The sequence below is a fragment of the Rhinolophus hipposideros genome (genome assembly GCF_964194185.1).
Source record: "Rhinolophus hipposideros genome assembly, chromosome: 6".
NCBI classification, from domain to species: Eukaryota; Metazoa; Chordata; class Mammalia; order Chiroptera; family Rhinolophidae; genus Rhinolophus; species Rhinolophus hipposideros.
Genome location: NC_138052.1, coordinates 29,469,420 through 29,485,111, shown reverse-complemented (window position 1 = coordinate 29,485,111; position 15,692 = coordinate 29,469,420). Strand labels below are relative to the sequence as shown.

At 36.7% G+C, this 15,692-nt stretch overlaps 1 protein-coding gene across 6 annotated transcripts in view; it reads right to left on the bottom strand.

Annotated features, from left to right (window-relative positions):
* The window catches only part of MBD5 (methyl-CpG binding domain protein 5), a 380,468-nt gene that overhangs the window by 21,278 nt on the left and 343,498 nt on the right, over window positions 1–15,692 (bottom strand). For 4 of the 6 annotated variants that reach the window (XM_081051257.1, XM_081051256.1, XM_081051258.1 and 1 more), the window contains 3 exons: window positions 10,993–12,018; window positions 9,213–9,421; window positions 4,971–6,179 (listed from right to left, as the gene is read on the bottom strand). In XM_081051257.1, coding sequence (XP_080907383.1) covers window positions 4,971–6,179; window positions 9,213–9,421; window positions 10,993–12,018 — 2,444 coding nt within the window. The remainder of the gene's footprint in view (window positions 1–4,970; window positions 6,180–9,212; window positions 9,422–10,992; window positions 12,019–15,692) is intronic. The other 2 variants (XM_081051260.1, XM_081051261.1) reach the window with 1 other exon arrangement.

The following is a 15,692-nucleotide window of genomic DNA, read 5'->3' as shown; positions in this document are numbered from 1 at the left end:
CTATCTGTAAAACAACAACAAACGTTTCATTGAAAAGAAACGTTTTGGTGCTTATCTAGAAATAAATCCTTTCCTACATTCAGCTGGAGTCAGACTATACATTGAATAGTAAGAGTAACGAAATGTGAAGACCAATGGAAGGAGGTTCCAAGACAGTAAAAATGCTCTACTCAGAAAAAGAACAACAAATTTATTTTTTGGCTATTACTTGAGAGTCAACCCTTTTAGGCTAGTTTATGTAAGATCAAAGATGGCAGATGATAATGACAAAATATATTTTAGAAAACAAGAGCATTTTTTCTATTTTTAAATAATTATTGAAATAAGTACATAAAGATACTGTTTCTCCCCACAGTTGTATGGGCTTCACATGTCTGCACATCATAGCATATAGGTGTAGTGCCAGTGAAAACCATTTTTCTTTCTAAGAGCTCCCTAATACTGTGCCAAGATTCGGCAGTGCATCTCTCCGGCCGTGACTGGGTACTGGAACATAGCCCTGCGATCTTATTCTTGGCCACCGAACCTCAAACTACAAAGAGTTCAGGGTTGAGAGAGAAACTTGCACCATTTATTTGGAAAAAGTATAAATGCCTTCCAGAATGTACTTCATTACAAACTGATAGCCAAAGGAAAAAATGTATTAGTAAGGAGATACCACTTCCTGAACGGTATATTACAAGGCACATAATATCCTTCAGGGCTGTCATGTAGTTTCAACATTGGAACAGTATTATATAGGGGTGATTCAGCCCAACTTTTCAGACTTTACAAAATCTCTAATTAATATTGTTGAGTGGGGAGAGGGTACGAAGGTAGAAAGTCTGAGTTTATATTTTTTAGAAACACTGGGGAAAGGAGGACTTTCAAATTCACTCAACAAACTAAGTGCTTTGAAACGCTTCCAAGTAGAACTCCTGCTTGAAATGAACAGCTGCTGTGTTTTCCCGAAAATAAGACCTAGCCGGACAATCAGCTCTAATGCATCTTTTGGAGGAAAAATTAATATAATTTTTCTTATATTATATTATATAAGACCTGGTATCATATTATATTATACCCAGTCTTATTAAAATAAGTCTTATTAAAATAAGACTGGGTCTTATATTAATTTTTGCTCCAAAAGACGCATTAGAGCTGATGGTCCGGCTAAGGTCTTATTTTCAGGGAAACACGGTACTACTAATTTATAATCAGATATGCCAATTTGTATGATGTGCTAAGGTTTATAAAAAATAGTTATAAACTACTTCATTCATTAAACATATTCTTTTTAAACCTTTCATCTTCAACCTGGATAAATCATTCATAGATTACTGCAGAAGTAAATAATAACTAAGGTCAAATTACCACAATTCCATAATGGTGGAATCCAATTTAATCAGGTTGTCTACCATTGGAAATAGGGATGAGGAGGTTAATTTTTACTGAGCCTCTTTTGTGTGCTGGATAATATATTTATGGTATGTCATTTAATTCTTAAAACATTATTTTGAGTACGAACTCATATTCCCACTTGAGAGGTGAGGAGATTACAGCTGTGGGAGATGAATATACCTACCAAGGACCATTTTGGTAACTGGCAGAGCTGGGATTAAGATCTCGTCAGAATGCCCAAAGCCCTTCCTCTTTCTGCCACACACCCTGCTTTCTCTGGTTCTCCGTAGACTGTTCCTACAGTATCTGATGTTCAGAAATCAGACCTTTTAGGAAGTCACCTCAGAAATTGCATAACATTTATAATGTGTTATTTGCAATTCTGCTACATTTAATACCCCACCAAAGATTCAAAGTGCCTTTCTAAACTCATAAACTGGCCCAGTCATTTACTATCATGACAAACAGTTGGCTAAAGTATCACTTTATGGACAACATGAAGATCTCAGCCCCTGGCAGATACCGGCGCTCCAATCACACCATTGATGTCTCAGTCCAGAGACTACTCAGACGACCAGAAAACACGAGCGGTGGGTGCCTGCTTGGCTCTGAAGTACTAACCTGCAATCCAGTCAATGAAATTATTTAGTTTTTCTATTTTGCCTGCTTCCAAAAAGAATCTGAAGTGGCTGCTGAGAACAAAGACTGTAACAGAAAACAAATGATAGGTTTGTGGGATGTGGAGGGTGAGGGGAGATAAGACAATAAATCTATTCTAAAACTTGAGTTAACCTAGATTTTTATCTGGTGGGACCTGACAGGATCTTGGATTCATTTACTTCGGTAGACAGAAATAGTATGAAAACCTGAGAGACTAAGAAGGTTTTAAAAGATAATGTGTAAGAAAATTGTTTAGCAAACCTTTTCCTCTGAGATACTACAAAGATAAACACTAGGGAAAATGGTCCCACACTGCCCATTTGCAAGGTGGAATTAGAAAGATCTCACTGTAGCAAACAAATTGTTTATGAAGTCAGCCTCAGTCTTTCTCTCAACTTTATGAACACGTCAGGCATTGTTGCCACCGTATATAAAAGCAAACCTAATGCACTGCTTACCTCTTGAAAAGCAGAAGTCTGGTTACTAATGTACAAGACTGTCCACCACTGCTGAAGACTAAGGGGTTCTACGTAAATAAAAGTCACATCATAATTGGTTCACTTGAAGAGTACAAATTTCAGAATGGTTTTACTGGAAATCTTTTCAAATAGATCATGTTTTGTCTTACCCCGATATTACACAGATATTAAACATAGTTTAATCTTTTCTTGGTGAACCACGATCACCAAGACATCAGGCAAAGGTCATCTGGCTTGACGTCAGACAGACCTGTGTTTGAAATGTTGCCTTTTCTGGTGTTATAAATTGGGCACAGTGTTTGCCTAGCTGGGCACCATCAAACAAGGTCTGAAGAAGCCCTTCTTTTGTTTTGTGAACTATAGGAGCAGAAAGAGCCTTTGTGAAGTAGTGCTTTGTTGTTTTTATGTGCAAAAGTGAGGGAGGTCCTGAAAAGACCAGAGTTTTTAAAAAATGTTAAGTGCCCTACAGCTTTTAAGGCTGTTGTTATACCTTGCTTTTTAATGATAGATAAATAATTCATGTCTTATTAATATTTTATTACATGTTTTCAGTTTTTCACCTCTAAATGCGTGCTTTAAATTATTTTTTTCTGAATTATTAAAAATATTTGTAGTGTATCTTGAGATCGAGGATTTGATATCAAGGTTTTGAGAATGCAAAATTACAATGTCAGCCAATAGGAGGGGGATGTTTGAATTTACAGAAATAATTTTATCTCCCTACTAGGAATTCATCTATTGCTTAAAAGAAGGAAGAAAAATCTGGATTTTTGAAACATCATTTTATAGTGAATGAAAACCAGTTACTTATTTAAATGAAGCAAAATAAATGTTTCTCGGACTCTTAGATAATGACTTTTGTTTTTGTAATGTGCATCTCCCCAAACATCAGTGAGGAACTCAATCTCAGGAGTTCACTAACACAAACGAACCAGAAGATCAGGACCATTGTTTAATGTGAAATGTGTTAAAAAGTACATGCCTTTATTCTCCTGAAGATACAAAAAGATATTTAGAGAAGGCATTTAGGACAGAAAGAAGGTTTCCAGGAAAGGGAGACCATAATCTTTTTTTTTTTTTTTTTTTTTTTAGTTAAGCTTTTGTAAAATGGCACATAAAAAAGAGTTGGTTTCATTTGTACAGAGATTGTAAAACAGTTCAGCGTCTACATCTTGTATTTGTAGCAGTTCCATTTATGTCATAAAAGCCCAATTTTGCTGTTTCTAATTATTTTTTGAATAAGCTGTCAAAAATATTTAGGTTTATCAACCTAAAGAATGTTTGTCTGGTCTCAGAGAGATTAGAGAATAAAATGTTTTGTGAATAGGAGTATGGAATTCATTTTCTTATCAAACATAGAAACATTATGCCCAGAGTGTATCCTGACAAGTATATATTAGGCATTATAAGCAACGGGTTTAAGGACCTCCTGGTCATTTGGAGAAAGACAATCCTTTTATTGTGCTGGCAAAAATGCTTTTGGTTTCCTGCCATTAAACCTAAGTGCCAGTGGAGGTCTGAGCAGAGCTGAAATAGCTTTATACAATATACTCTTTAAGAGAATAACATATGTACTTGTAAGAGTAAGTTTTATTTCCTAAGGAGATGAAAAATTATATGTTTCTTCACTATATGTGGGGAATATGCATTATTATCTCTTTCTGTCCAGATATATATTTTTTGATCTACTTTAAACCTTCTGCATATTTCTTGCCTAGTGAGTCAATTCTATCAATTGTGAGGTGGGGGAAAGCCCAGAAGACCCCTACTAATTTCTTCCAAATTGAATAGTAGTTTCATGGCGAAGTTTTTATTTAATTTATATGATCAGATTGTGTTAAGTAGAACCAGACTATGGGGTTAAACATTTCCATATGTTATAAAGGCCCAGAACTGTTCCTGAAAGGAGGCACCATTCTGATTTCAGACTTTACCTGCTGCTTCCAGAAACGGCTGCCAACTCCACCCCGAGTTTACCCTCTCCCCAGCTCTAAGGGTCACATGTAAGCATATGGAGGCGAGTCTGTCCCCTGGCACTTCCTGTCACCTGGAAGGACCCCCACCTCTGCTATTCTCCTCGACTCCAATGGACACCAGATTTCCCCCCCGCCCCCCCAGCCACTGCCACTTGCCTTCATCCTCTATGTATGGCATGAAGGATTAGGTAAATTCAGGAAAAGAAGGCAGAGTTAACAACATTCTGGAAATCTGGTTCCTGGATTAGAGCCACCTTGAGCCCTAGTGGATTCTACAAATGTTTCACAACTCACCCCTTGGCGATAGGACATTTGGGTGACTATAACCATTCCCTCTTCATTTTATGCCCCAGAATTTTATGAGACCTCAATGAGTCATGAAGAATCCTAATGTCAAATCCAAAATAACAATAACAAAAAATGATAATTGCTATCTGAACAAAGGTTAGTATTTGACCATGGATAAAGATTGGTATACCTTCCCTTCCTCTGGGCTTTGTTGACATGAATTGTGAATGTCGTCATCTCTTACTATTTTTCCAGGCCAGGAAGTCAGTCCTTTGATTTGGCCCCAGACCAGGTCGCCAACGTTGAACGTCCTCGGCCTATAATGTATCAACTCATTTGAGGAGGGGGAGTCTGGGTTCCTTAGGTCATCTTCACTGCTAATGCTTTTAGCGTCTGAAGGGCTAGGCACACACCCATTAATGCTTTTGGCATTAAAGTCTCCATTGTAATGGATGTAGTCTTTGACCAGAGAACTTTCAAAACTATTTGAGGAGCTTGGAGACTGCTCCTCCAGGACCAGGTCTTGCTTTGTGGTGCTTAGCAGCTCTCCAAAGCCACGACTCTGTCGAGGTCTGTTCCCATTAATGTGTGCACATCTTTCCACAGTGTTCTCTAGTCTCTCCTTAAAACTCATCATAGTTCTTTTGTAGTTATTATACCTGAAATTTTCCTCCAGAATTTTATCTCCTTGACAGTTTCTTGGTGGTAACAGTATTGGGTGCTGTTCCCCAGGCAGAAATGGCAGTGTGGAGACATTGTTGGGCCTTTCATGACAAGGGCTACTGTGGAGGTGGCCTGGATGATCTAAAAATTCCTCACACTTCCACCTGTTTCGCTCCCCTCCAGGGCTCTGCTCCCCATCCCACTGTTTTTTAGATGTATGGCAACTTGCCGACTTGAAATATTCAAACCCATCTCCTTCGCTTGAGTTTTTCCCGTGGTCCAGATTCCGGGGCAGCCGAGCCCCTCTTGCGTTCCTCAGCCTGCCGTCATGATCGACGTTGCCCATGTTTCGTCCATGAATGACTGCACTGACAGCACTGGGGAGACTTAATGGGTCACCAATTGAAGCAGTGAAGGCACTCATGGCACTCAGAGCTGGAATGGGGCTGATCTGAGTTGTACTGCTGACGGCAGTGGTGATGACAACCTGCATTCCTTTGCTGGCTGCATCCACAACTGCTTTGTAAATGGCATCTACGGAAGCACCGCCTTGGGCACCCACAACGAGGCCATCCTTCACCTGCTGACCAAGAGATGGGTCAATCCTTGGTTGCAACTCACAAGGCGTATCTTGGAAAGGTGGAAGTGCAGTGTTCGGATTCTCAGGAAGTGCTGTGAGCCCTGGCTGAGTGCTTATTCTTTTGTTTAGGAGAGCGGCGTCTTCCTGCATTCTCACCTTAAAGAAATAGACAGGAAGCAGAGGGAGAGAGGGAAAAAAACAACATGTTTAAAGACCTCAAAGAGAGAGACCATAATTTTAAGATGTACCAAAAGACAAACAAATACAACCGGGAAGGAACTGTGAAGAAAGAACACGACTCAAATACGAAATAAAAAGTCACTCAGTATAGAAAAGCTTATGTCTTGATTATATTTGGGTACTGTTTCTTTGGCTGAAATCATTCAACAATTTTTTTTTCTTTAAAAATCATCATTACTAAACATTCTTTAGAAAAATGAAAGGTGAAGTAGTTGGACACAAAATGTTTTCTGGTGATGACTCCACATATTTAGTGTCATTCCAGATTTTGTAACTTGAGATTTAAAGGGAGAAAAAGTCAATCACCAGCACTGCTCAAATTACAAAGTGATCCGGATTTTAAAAATGATTTCTAATTTATTTATACTTCTACTGAATTAAGTGAAATATAAGATAAAACAAAACAAACACATATTCTTTTTTTTTTTTTTTAACAATTAAGCTATTTCTGACATACGGCTACATTTTTAAAGTCTTCAGATAGGGTAGTAACAATCTACTCTTCATCCTTCCCAGGTCACAGGCTGGGGGGACACGCCCATGCTGCCAATAGTGACAACAGCTCTCTACAGAAGTGATTCTCAGTTGGGAAAAGGTGAAGGGAGGGAATGCCCACCAGGGAAGCATATCAATGCTCAGGACAGGAAGGATGAGTGTAGTTTGAAAAAATCTCCGCGGATGTTCTAATTTCACCAACCCCATCTAAGTACTGCTGCTCCAGCGCTTGGTACTTCGGATTTTCTCCCCATCACTCCCATCCTGTCTTCATACCCTCCCCGACTAAACCGGAACCTGGGATCTATCACACACCAACCACTCTCTTGCCATTCTCCTCTTGTCTACATCTTTATCCACTTCCTCAAGCCAGCTGCTATCCCATCTCCCGCACTATTCTTAGTAGATGACCTTACTTAGTACAGAAAATGGAGTTCATAGGTTAAGAATTCCCATAATTCTTATACTCTGGTACTCCCTGTCTCCTGACAGCACACACTTCTCTGTAACTGTCCCAAATTGTGTCCTGCTTCCCATTGTAAGAGGGACCCTCGGCTTTCTGAGAATACGTCCTGCATTTATGGTTTTAATCCCAAGCCCCTCCTCTGGGATTTTGCCTTATCTGTACCCCTTCACTTCGTTATGTTCAATCCCTTCCACTTTTTTGGTTTCTTTCCTGTAGCATACAGTTAGGTGCATGGCTTCCCTATTTTAAAGGTTTGCATTTAACCTACACCTACTTCGAGGCACTACCTTAGTTTTCTTATGTTCTTCGTAGTTAAGTTTTTGAAAATCTAATCCATACGCCTTAGTTCCTAACCTTTTTCATCCTTTCATCCATTGCAGTCTGGCTCATGCTCCTACTACTTCACCAAAGCTGCATCCCACCAAGTTGCTGGTAACGTTGTCATTGCTAAATCTAATGGCTTATCTTCAGGCTTTATCTACTTGTTTTCTCAGTGACATGGTTGAGCACTTCCTCTTCCCTTCCAAACTATTTTATTACATAAGGTGTATATGAATATTTTCTCATTGTCAAAAAAGATAAAAACCTTCTTCATCATTACTCCCCACCTAAACCTGTACTTTCCCATCACATTCCAATCCCATTTCCTTCTCAGAAGTAATCAGTCTTGGAGTGTATCCTTGCAGATACTTATTTTTAATACATTAAAGTGTGTAGGTGTATATCTAGTTTCCCTTCTTTCCTTCATTCCTTTCTTCTTTCTTTCTATCTTTCACTTAAATGGTACTATATTTTAGTTTTGTTCTGCAATACTATCGTAGTCTTGCAATCTTGTGGATCTTTCCATATCAGATTACATAAGTCTAGATAATCTTTTAAACTACTAGATAGATGAATATACCATAACATATTTAACTATTTCCCTACTGATGGATGCTTAAGTGGTTTCTAATTTTTGACACCATAAATCATGTTGTAATGAACATTCTGAATTGTATCTTTCTGCTCATATTTGCTTTCTCTAAAATTGATATATAGAAGTTTAATTTCTGGGTCAAAGGATCCAGATAAACTATCAAATTACCCTCCAAAAGGACTACTACAGCAGCATACAATCAGACCAATAATATATCTGAAACAATCCATTTCCCCACACCACTGTCAGCAAAGTATCATTAATCTGATGGATGTATTAGTGTTGTAATTTATATAACTGATTATTTTTTCATATGTTTATTAATCATTTATCTTTCATTTTCTGTGAATTGTCTGTTCACATCTATTGCTCATTTCTCAAATCCTCTTTTCTTTCTGATTTGTAGCAACTGTTTTTATACTATGGATATCAATTATTTGCTATTATTATGCAAGTATTTTCTGCCAGTTGGTCATTTGTCTTTGTTTAGAATATCCTCAATCATACAGATGTTAAAGTTTATGTATTCACCTTTTGTTTTTTGACTTCTTGGTTTTGTGTCTTTCTGAAAGAGCCTTCTCTACCCCAAGATTATAAAAAACTTCTGTATTCATTTTCTTATATTTATTTAGTGTTACTCTTTCCCCCTAGCCTCCTAATGCTCATATATCGGGAATTTATTCAGTTTGTAGAACTAAAGGAAGACCATGTGGCTGAAGCCAGGGAGAGAGTAGTGAGAGCGGGGCCGGAGAGTAAGGCAGGCAGGATAAGCATGTTAGCATGTGGATTTTAATCATCATGGCAACGGACTAAACCCACAAAAGGGTTTAAGAGGGTACCATGATCAGTTTTTCCTTATAGCTCCAAAAGGACCACTGAGATGCTTCAGACAAAACAAAATAAACTTCACGCAAAAGACTGGACTGTTTACCAATATTCAGTATGTAGAACTAACAGTAAGTAGAAGTGGAAGGACCCCTAACTTCCCTCCTTTGTTTCTACCCCCAAAATTAAGTGTTTAAACAAATCTAGATACTGTTTTCTACTAAAGTAACCCAAGGACGGAGAGTACCTGAAAGTTCTGAAACAGACAAGCCATGGGGTTATTGTTAGCTGGGCAAGGAATTGTGGGCTGTCCTTGAAAGGCCTGGAGATTCTGGAACCCCTGAAGAAGCTGTGGCTGCTGCTGATTTGGAGGAAACATCTGATTGTTGTTTAACAGCGACTGTAGATGAGTCAGTTGGTGGTTATTCAAAGTATTGTTTATTGAGGACATGTCACCTATAGTTTGAAAAACATAAAATGTGAGTCAGTGTGATTCTTTGGAGAGCCTATGCCTATCTTTGTACCTGAGGATTCCTGAAACAAAAACTAAAAACTGCACTTAAGTGGTAATTCTTTTCTCTTTTTCTCCTCAAATTCTTAGTAAGTGGTAATGAGAGAGTAGTTTTATTATTTAATTTTATCTTTCATAATTAGTTTTTGGCTTTTATATCATGGAGAGACTAATCTTTGCTTATCCATTAGCCAGTCTTTATATATGGAGCTTTAGTGTTAAAAAAAATTCCTTGAAACTATTTTTATTAGAGTACCTACAATTAAAGTTAGAAATTAGTCCTGAAATGTTTTAGCAGTCATAAGTATTTGACCAGATGATTCAAATGATCAGGTCTTGTTTACAAAACTTAGTTTTTCAGCCACAATCATCAATAATTACGACCAAATAAAACTGGGTTTGGGTGGGAAATATGTATTTTGTTTTTAAGTAAAAGGTTGGTCACCTAAAATTAGAATACAAAAGAAATCATGGTCAGAATCATTTAAAATAAATATTACATAATCAGACAGGATTAGTTAATAACTCAATTTATATTAAAAATTCAAAATAAACTTGTTTTGAAATTACATTGAAGTTATTTTGAGGATGATGTCGTATAAATTGTCCTGTAACTTGAAATATGTAAATCTATAATGCTTTTTTAGATTATTTAACTACACTGATTTCAATGTCAAATAGAACTAATTATTAAACTATTGTAAAGGTGTTCATGAAATCTGGAAACACATATACATTTTTTATATACATTGAACATGCCCTTGACAATATCATGTCTATTTGCCAATGTTCCAGACTTTATGGACACCGTCTCTGTGTTCTGTATGACAGTTACCTCCATCAATCAATTGCGTATAGTTGACATTATTTTCTAACTTTTTTTGTGAGAGGATAATCTACATGATGGATTTTGTGTTTAGGCCACAAAGTTTTAAAGAACAATACTGTCTGAGGAAATCTAGCAGCAACTATTGGGGCTGTCTGTTTCCCTGAACTTGGGTAAACTTTAACTTTGATTGTTTTTATGCCTTGTTTTTTATTTTGCTGGATAAGCGTTTAGTTCTGTTTATTTAGGGATCACCTGGAAAAACACTTCCTCACACTATTTCCATCCACAGTGCAGCTGCTCATACTAACCCTGTGATGCCACACCAACTAAAATTCAAATAAAAGTTATTTTTAAGATGTACCTGTGCTTTATTATTTGAAAAATAAGACTCTACTTGGCTTAAGAGAATGATGGGTAGGTTAGGGTTAGGTGGCATCAGAATTAGAAGAGAAAGCAGATTAAAATTATATTTAGTATTGCTAGAATAGGGGAAAAGAAAAAAGTCATTTTCATGTTTGTATAACTATGGTTGTGTGTGGGTGTTAATTATATTTAGTTCCTTAAGCAAGCTGTGACATAACAAAAACATTTTTAAAAATAGTGTGACAAAATGGAGTTTTTAAAAAGGAGAAAATAGAATTAGAAAAACGTTTCTTTTGTAAAAATTTGTGAAAAAATTTAACTTACCAAGCAGACCTGTCCCCAGTAGAGGGTTAAGTAGCTGTGGCACCACAGAGTTACTGTTGAGTTTAGCTGGACCAGGTGTATTCCCAGCATTATTAGATATATTCAGCAATGTTTCTGCCATTGACACCACTGCTGTCCCACCAAGTGTTGAGACAGTCAGTGCTGCCACTGCTGATGATGTAGTGGTTGTGGTAGTGGTTGCCTGGGAGGAAGTTGCTATGGAAACCTCTGGATGATTAGCGGTGTTGGCCGATGCTGAGTTCAGGACACCTCCCAACAGCTGGGGATTCAAGGCCATTAATCCTGAGGCCCCAGTGACAGCTGGGAGGAACAGGGGGTTAAAAGTAGTGTCACTGCCTGCAAAGCTTGGTAAAGGGTTCCCCAGGGGGCTGGTTAAAAGGGTCTCAGCTCGGCTGTTCTCTGACTGATTGCTTGGCAAATGGTCTGGTGGGGCTGTCATCTGTGTTAATGAGGGTAAAGGGGTATTTTGCTGTTGCAAAAGATCTGAGATGGTCAGATTGAAAGATGGCAGGGGAAGCATGGCAGCTGCTTGGGTTTGGTTCTGAAGCAGGGCTGCTAAGAGCTGAAAGTGAACAGGCTGCAATACCTGCCCATCCATGTCACCGGAGAGAAAAGCTAAAGCAGCGTTTACATTCGGGTTGAGAAAACCTAAAGGGTGGAGGTTGATCTCAGACTTGCCTTCTCCTGCTGAAGGCTGGAGGATATTTAATAGATTCTGGTTTAGGAGATGCTGTTGATTCACTGGCAAAGAGATAGGTAGAGAACTGAGGAGGCTGGGGTTCAAGGGGTGTGGAAGATGGTTGTTTGAAGTGCTGTTGGATGGAAAATGAAGTGGGTGCTCCTGGCCAACAAAAGGAAAATCACTCCCAATGGGCAGCTGACTCTGCAGTGGGTTTCCAGCTGCGGTGGTGACTATGACGCCATCTTGAAGAACAGATGTTGTCTTTGTGATGGCAGGGTGGTTGGTGCCAGCTATGGCAATGGAGGATGATGGTCCTGAACTGCCTGAAATGAAAAGAAAAACACCACTTATTAATTATGGATGGTAAGGAAGACAACCCCATGAAAACACATTGACACATTTCAATTAATTTGACAATTACACGTCACCTTGGCTGATTTGAATCAGATTAATTATAATTAGAATTGATACGACATCTGTTAATAAAACACGTTTAACTTAATACTTCATCACCTACTTTGAAAATAAATATGTTGGAGAAGTTAAGAAATAGCTGTTTCTAATTATCAAATAGCTTGTTTTTCACAGCTGGACAAAGTGAAGATGGGGGAACACGTGCTGTAATTCATTTTAGATAACAGTAACAAGACTTCACTTTTCAAACTATATTTTTTACCTTTTAAATAAGTTTTTGGCCTTTATTTGTAATACTAGTACTTGCTTTTACTGAGAAAAGGAAACAAGTATGATATGCATGAGTATAAAACAGAAAATAAAAACTACCTATAACTATTATTATTTTAATATAGTTTTCTGGATTTTCCCCATCTGTACATATATACATATGCAGACATATATACACGTTACATATTTTAACAAAATGGAATCATGATGTTTTATAACTTTTTCATTTATCAATATATTGTATCTTTCCATGTTAACTTATGTTAACTACAGAATCATTTTACTAGTATCATGTATGGATATATCATAATTTAATCAATCCACAGTTGTTGATAATTTGATTATTTACAATCTTTTACATTGTAAGCAACACTATGAAAACACTAACCCATCTTTGTCAATATGCTCAATTACTTCTAAGGATAAATTGTTGAAAGTGAATTCCAGGGACAAAATGGTTTCCATATTTTTAGAACTTTGTATACATGTTGTCAAACTGCCCTCCAGCAAAGCTGATCATATACATTCAATTTACACATCTGTATACAGTGTATGGTGGTACTCATTCTCACCAACTCTTTACCATTATTTTTTAATCTTGACCACTCTGATAGCATAAAGGTACTTTGTATTCATGATTCCTTAAATCAGACCAGCATTCACCCAAATAGCATTCGTAATCTTGAAAGTCTTAGTTAAGAGATGAAAATTCAGGGAATTTAATATTTAAAAATATAACATTTCAGTTGTTCATTATAACTGGTTTGGTTGTTCTCAATCCAAGCTGCACAATGGAATTACCTGGAGAACTCAAAAAAAAAAAAAAGAAAGAAAGGAATAGAGCAGAAAAGCAAAAAGCAATGCCTGGGCCGTATCCCAGACCAGTTGAAAACTCATCGTATGGACAGTGTGGACGGTAGTGTTCTTTGAAATCATCCTGTTGGTCCAGATGCAGAAAGAGTGGGGTGTGGAGGGTAAGAATCACATTCTGTTGAAACGGATCCTATAATCATTTTTTCATAAAAGGTCTCCGCCTAAAGAGATGTATTGTTTTATGTAATACATGCATTTGGCAAATATTTATTTTTACAAGCATTTGCATTTAATTTTGTATTAAAATATTAAACATGTATATGGTACAATGAACAATACATGTTACTAAAAATCTGAAATAATTCAAAATCTTTACGGCTACGCTATACCATCACAAAACGTTTTATATTTGACCATGTTACCATTGAGGCCTTGAACTACACAGAAGTTTCCACAGTTGTAACTGTAATACAAATATAAATTTATATTTTTTATTTATTCTTAACAGAATAACACAAGAATTTTTCTTTTGACATATAGACTTTGTATTAATATATTTAACCACGTAGCACATGGATTGACCATATTTTTGAACCATTCTGATAAAGTTTGGCATTTATATATTGATTTTTCATTATTATATATAACACAGGGATGAACATCTTCCTGTATATATTTTCTTACCTTTGAATTTTTCCTAAGGAAAAATTCCATCACTGGCATGACTTTTATGAGAATCAAAAGTAGGTAATTGAAAGGCTTGTAATGTGCAAACGTCTATGCAAATAAAAGGAGTTGTCATTGTCATCATTATTACTGACATCAGTAGTTGTAATTAGTAGTGGTGATGTGATAGTAGGAGTAAGTATAAATCAGCATATCATCTCTACAGCACGACTTCACAATTTTTCCCAGCTTTCAAGTCTGCTTTTTTTTTTTCCCCAAAGCTCTCAGTGTTTCATTTAGAGAACAAGATTAAAAACAACCTTGGTTTGAAAATGTATAAATATTTATAAAATATTATGATGAAATGATGACTATGTTCACAAAGAGTGGGGTAAGAATGTACCAAATGCTGAAGTAGGCATATGATATACAATTCTTTAAATATTAATTCAGATCTATAATAAAACAATCAACACCTTAAACATTTCATTGCCTCTTAATTCTCGCTACTATTTCTGTAAATAGGTACTGTGCTTTATTTGCATTTGGAAACCATCTTTTTATGTAAGATAACAGAAACTCTCATTTACTAGTAATCAGTATGTGTGGCCTTTTCCCTAGCTGCTAAATAATAATGACACATTTAAATATACAGATCACCCTTCCTCTCACTACAGTCAGAGCACATTTTCAAAATACTCTAGTGTGTATTTTGCAAGGCTTTGTAGGATTTCCTTAGAGGTTATTATTATTAATTTTTAATCTTTGTTTTATAAGAGAAGCATCCATACTTAGGATTCAAGAAAGTAGGCATTGGGGGATATTATTCTAAATGTTTTCCATCTAAATATTCTGAAGAATAACAGGAAAATACAGCCACTCTGGGTGTATTTTTTGCATTACAAACAAGACGGTGGTGAATACCACAAACTTCTTAAGGGTAATATATGGATCAAAGTCTATTTTTTATTTTCCCTAATTTTCAACAAATCAGTGCAACAAACAGGTATATTCTGCTGAACAAAAGGATAGAAATGGTTATACCAAAACAAAAATATAAATGAAAACAAAAAAAAAAACCCACCAAAAACAAAAAATCCACATAATATCCAGCTCTTTCCTGCAGGAACTCAGAGTTTAGGTAAAGTGATGAACACACACGAATTTCCTTGTCTCTCTTTTTCTTCTTTCAAATATACATTTATTGAGCACTTATTACGAACCAGGAACTTTTAAAGCTCTTTTCATATAACTAGTGTTAACTATAATGCGATATGCTAAGAGCTATAATAGATATATAACAGGGGGACAGTTGTAAACTGAAGACGTCAGGGAAAACGAAGCAAGTGGCTAACATCTGATCTGGGATTTGAGAGTGGAAAAGGAGATGTAGAAAGGGCTCCTACGTAAAAGCAAAGTAATTTTTTTTTAAAAAGACGAGGTAATAAAGTACATGGAGGATAATAGAGTCCTATGTATCCTCAAAACAAAAAAATAGTACTGAAAGCATTGTATGCTGCTTTGCCACACACCCTGGCCTTCCCTGCCATGGTTAAACGTGCTGCCTTAGACCAGCAGTGAAGAAATTTGAAATCATCTTTCTAATCCATTAAAAGCAAAGACCACTTCTTATTTCCTTCTGTATTTCCAAGACCTAACACAGTCTCTAACACGTGGTTGGCATTGAAAAAATGTTTCTTGGTTGAATGAATCTACTAAGATGGAAAGTTACACTCAATTTCTAGAAATCAGAGCATTTGCATTTGATGCTGAGTGTTTGGCATGTGTGTATGGGGAGAAAGGGAGGGAATACTATCCATTTGTGGACAAAGTG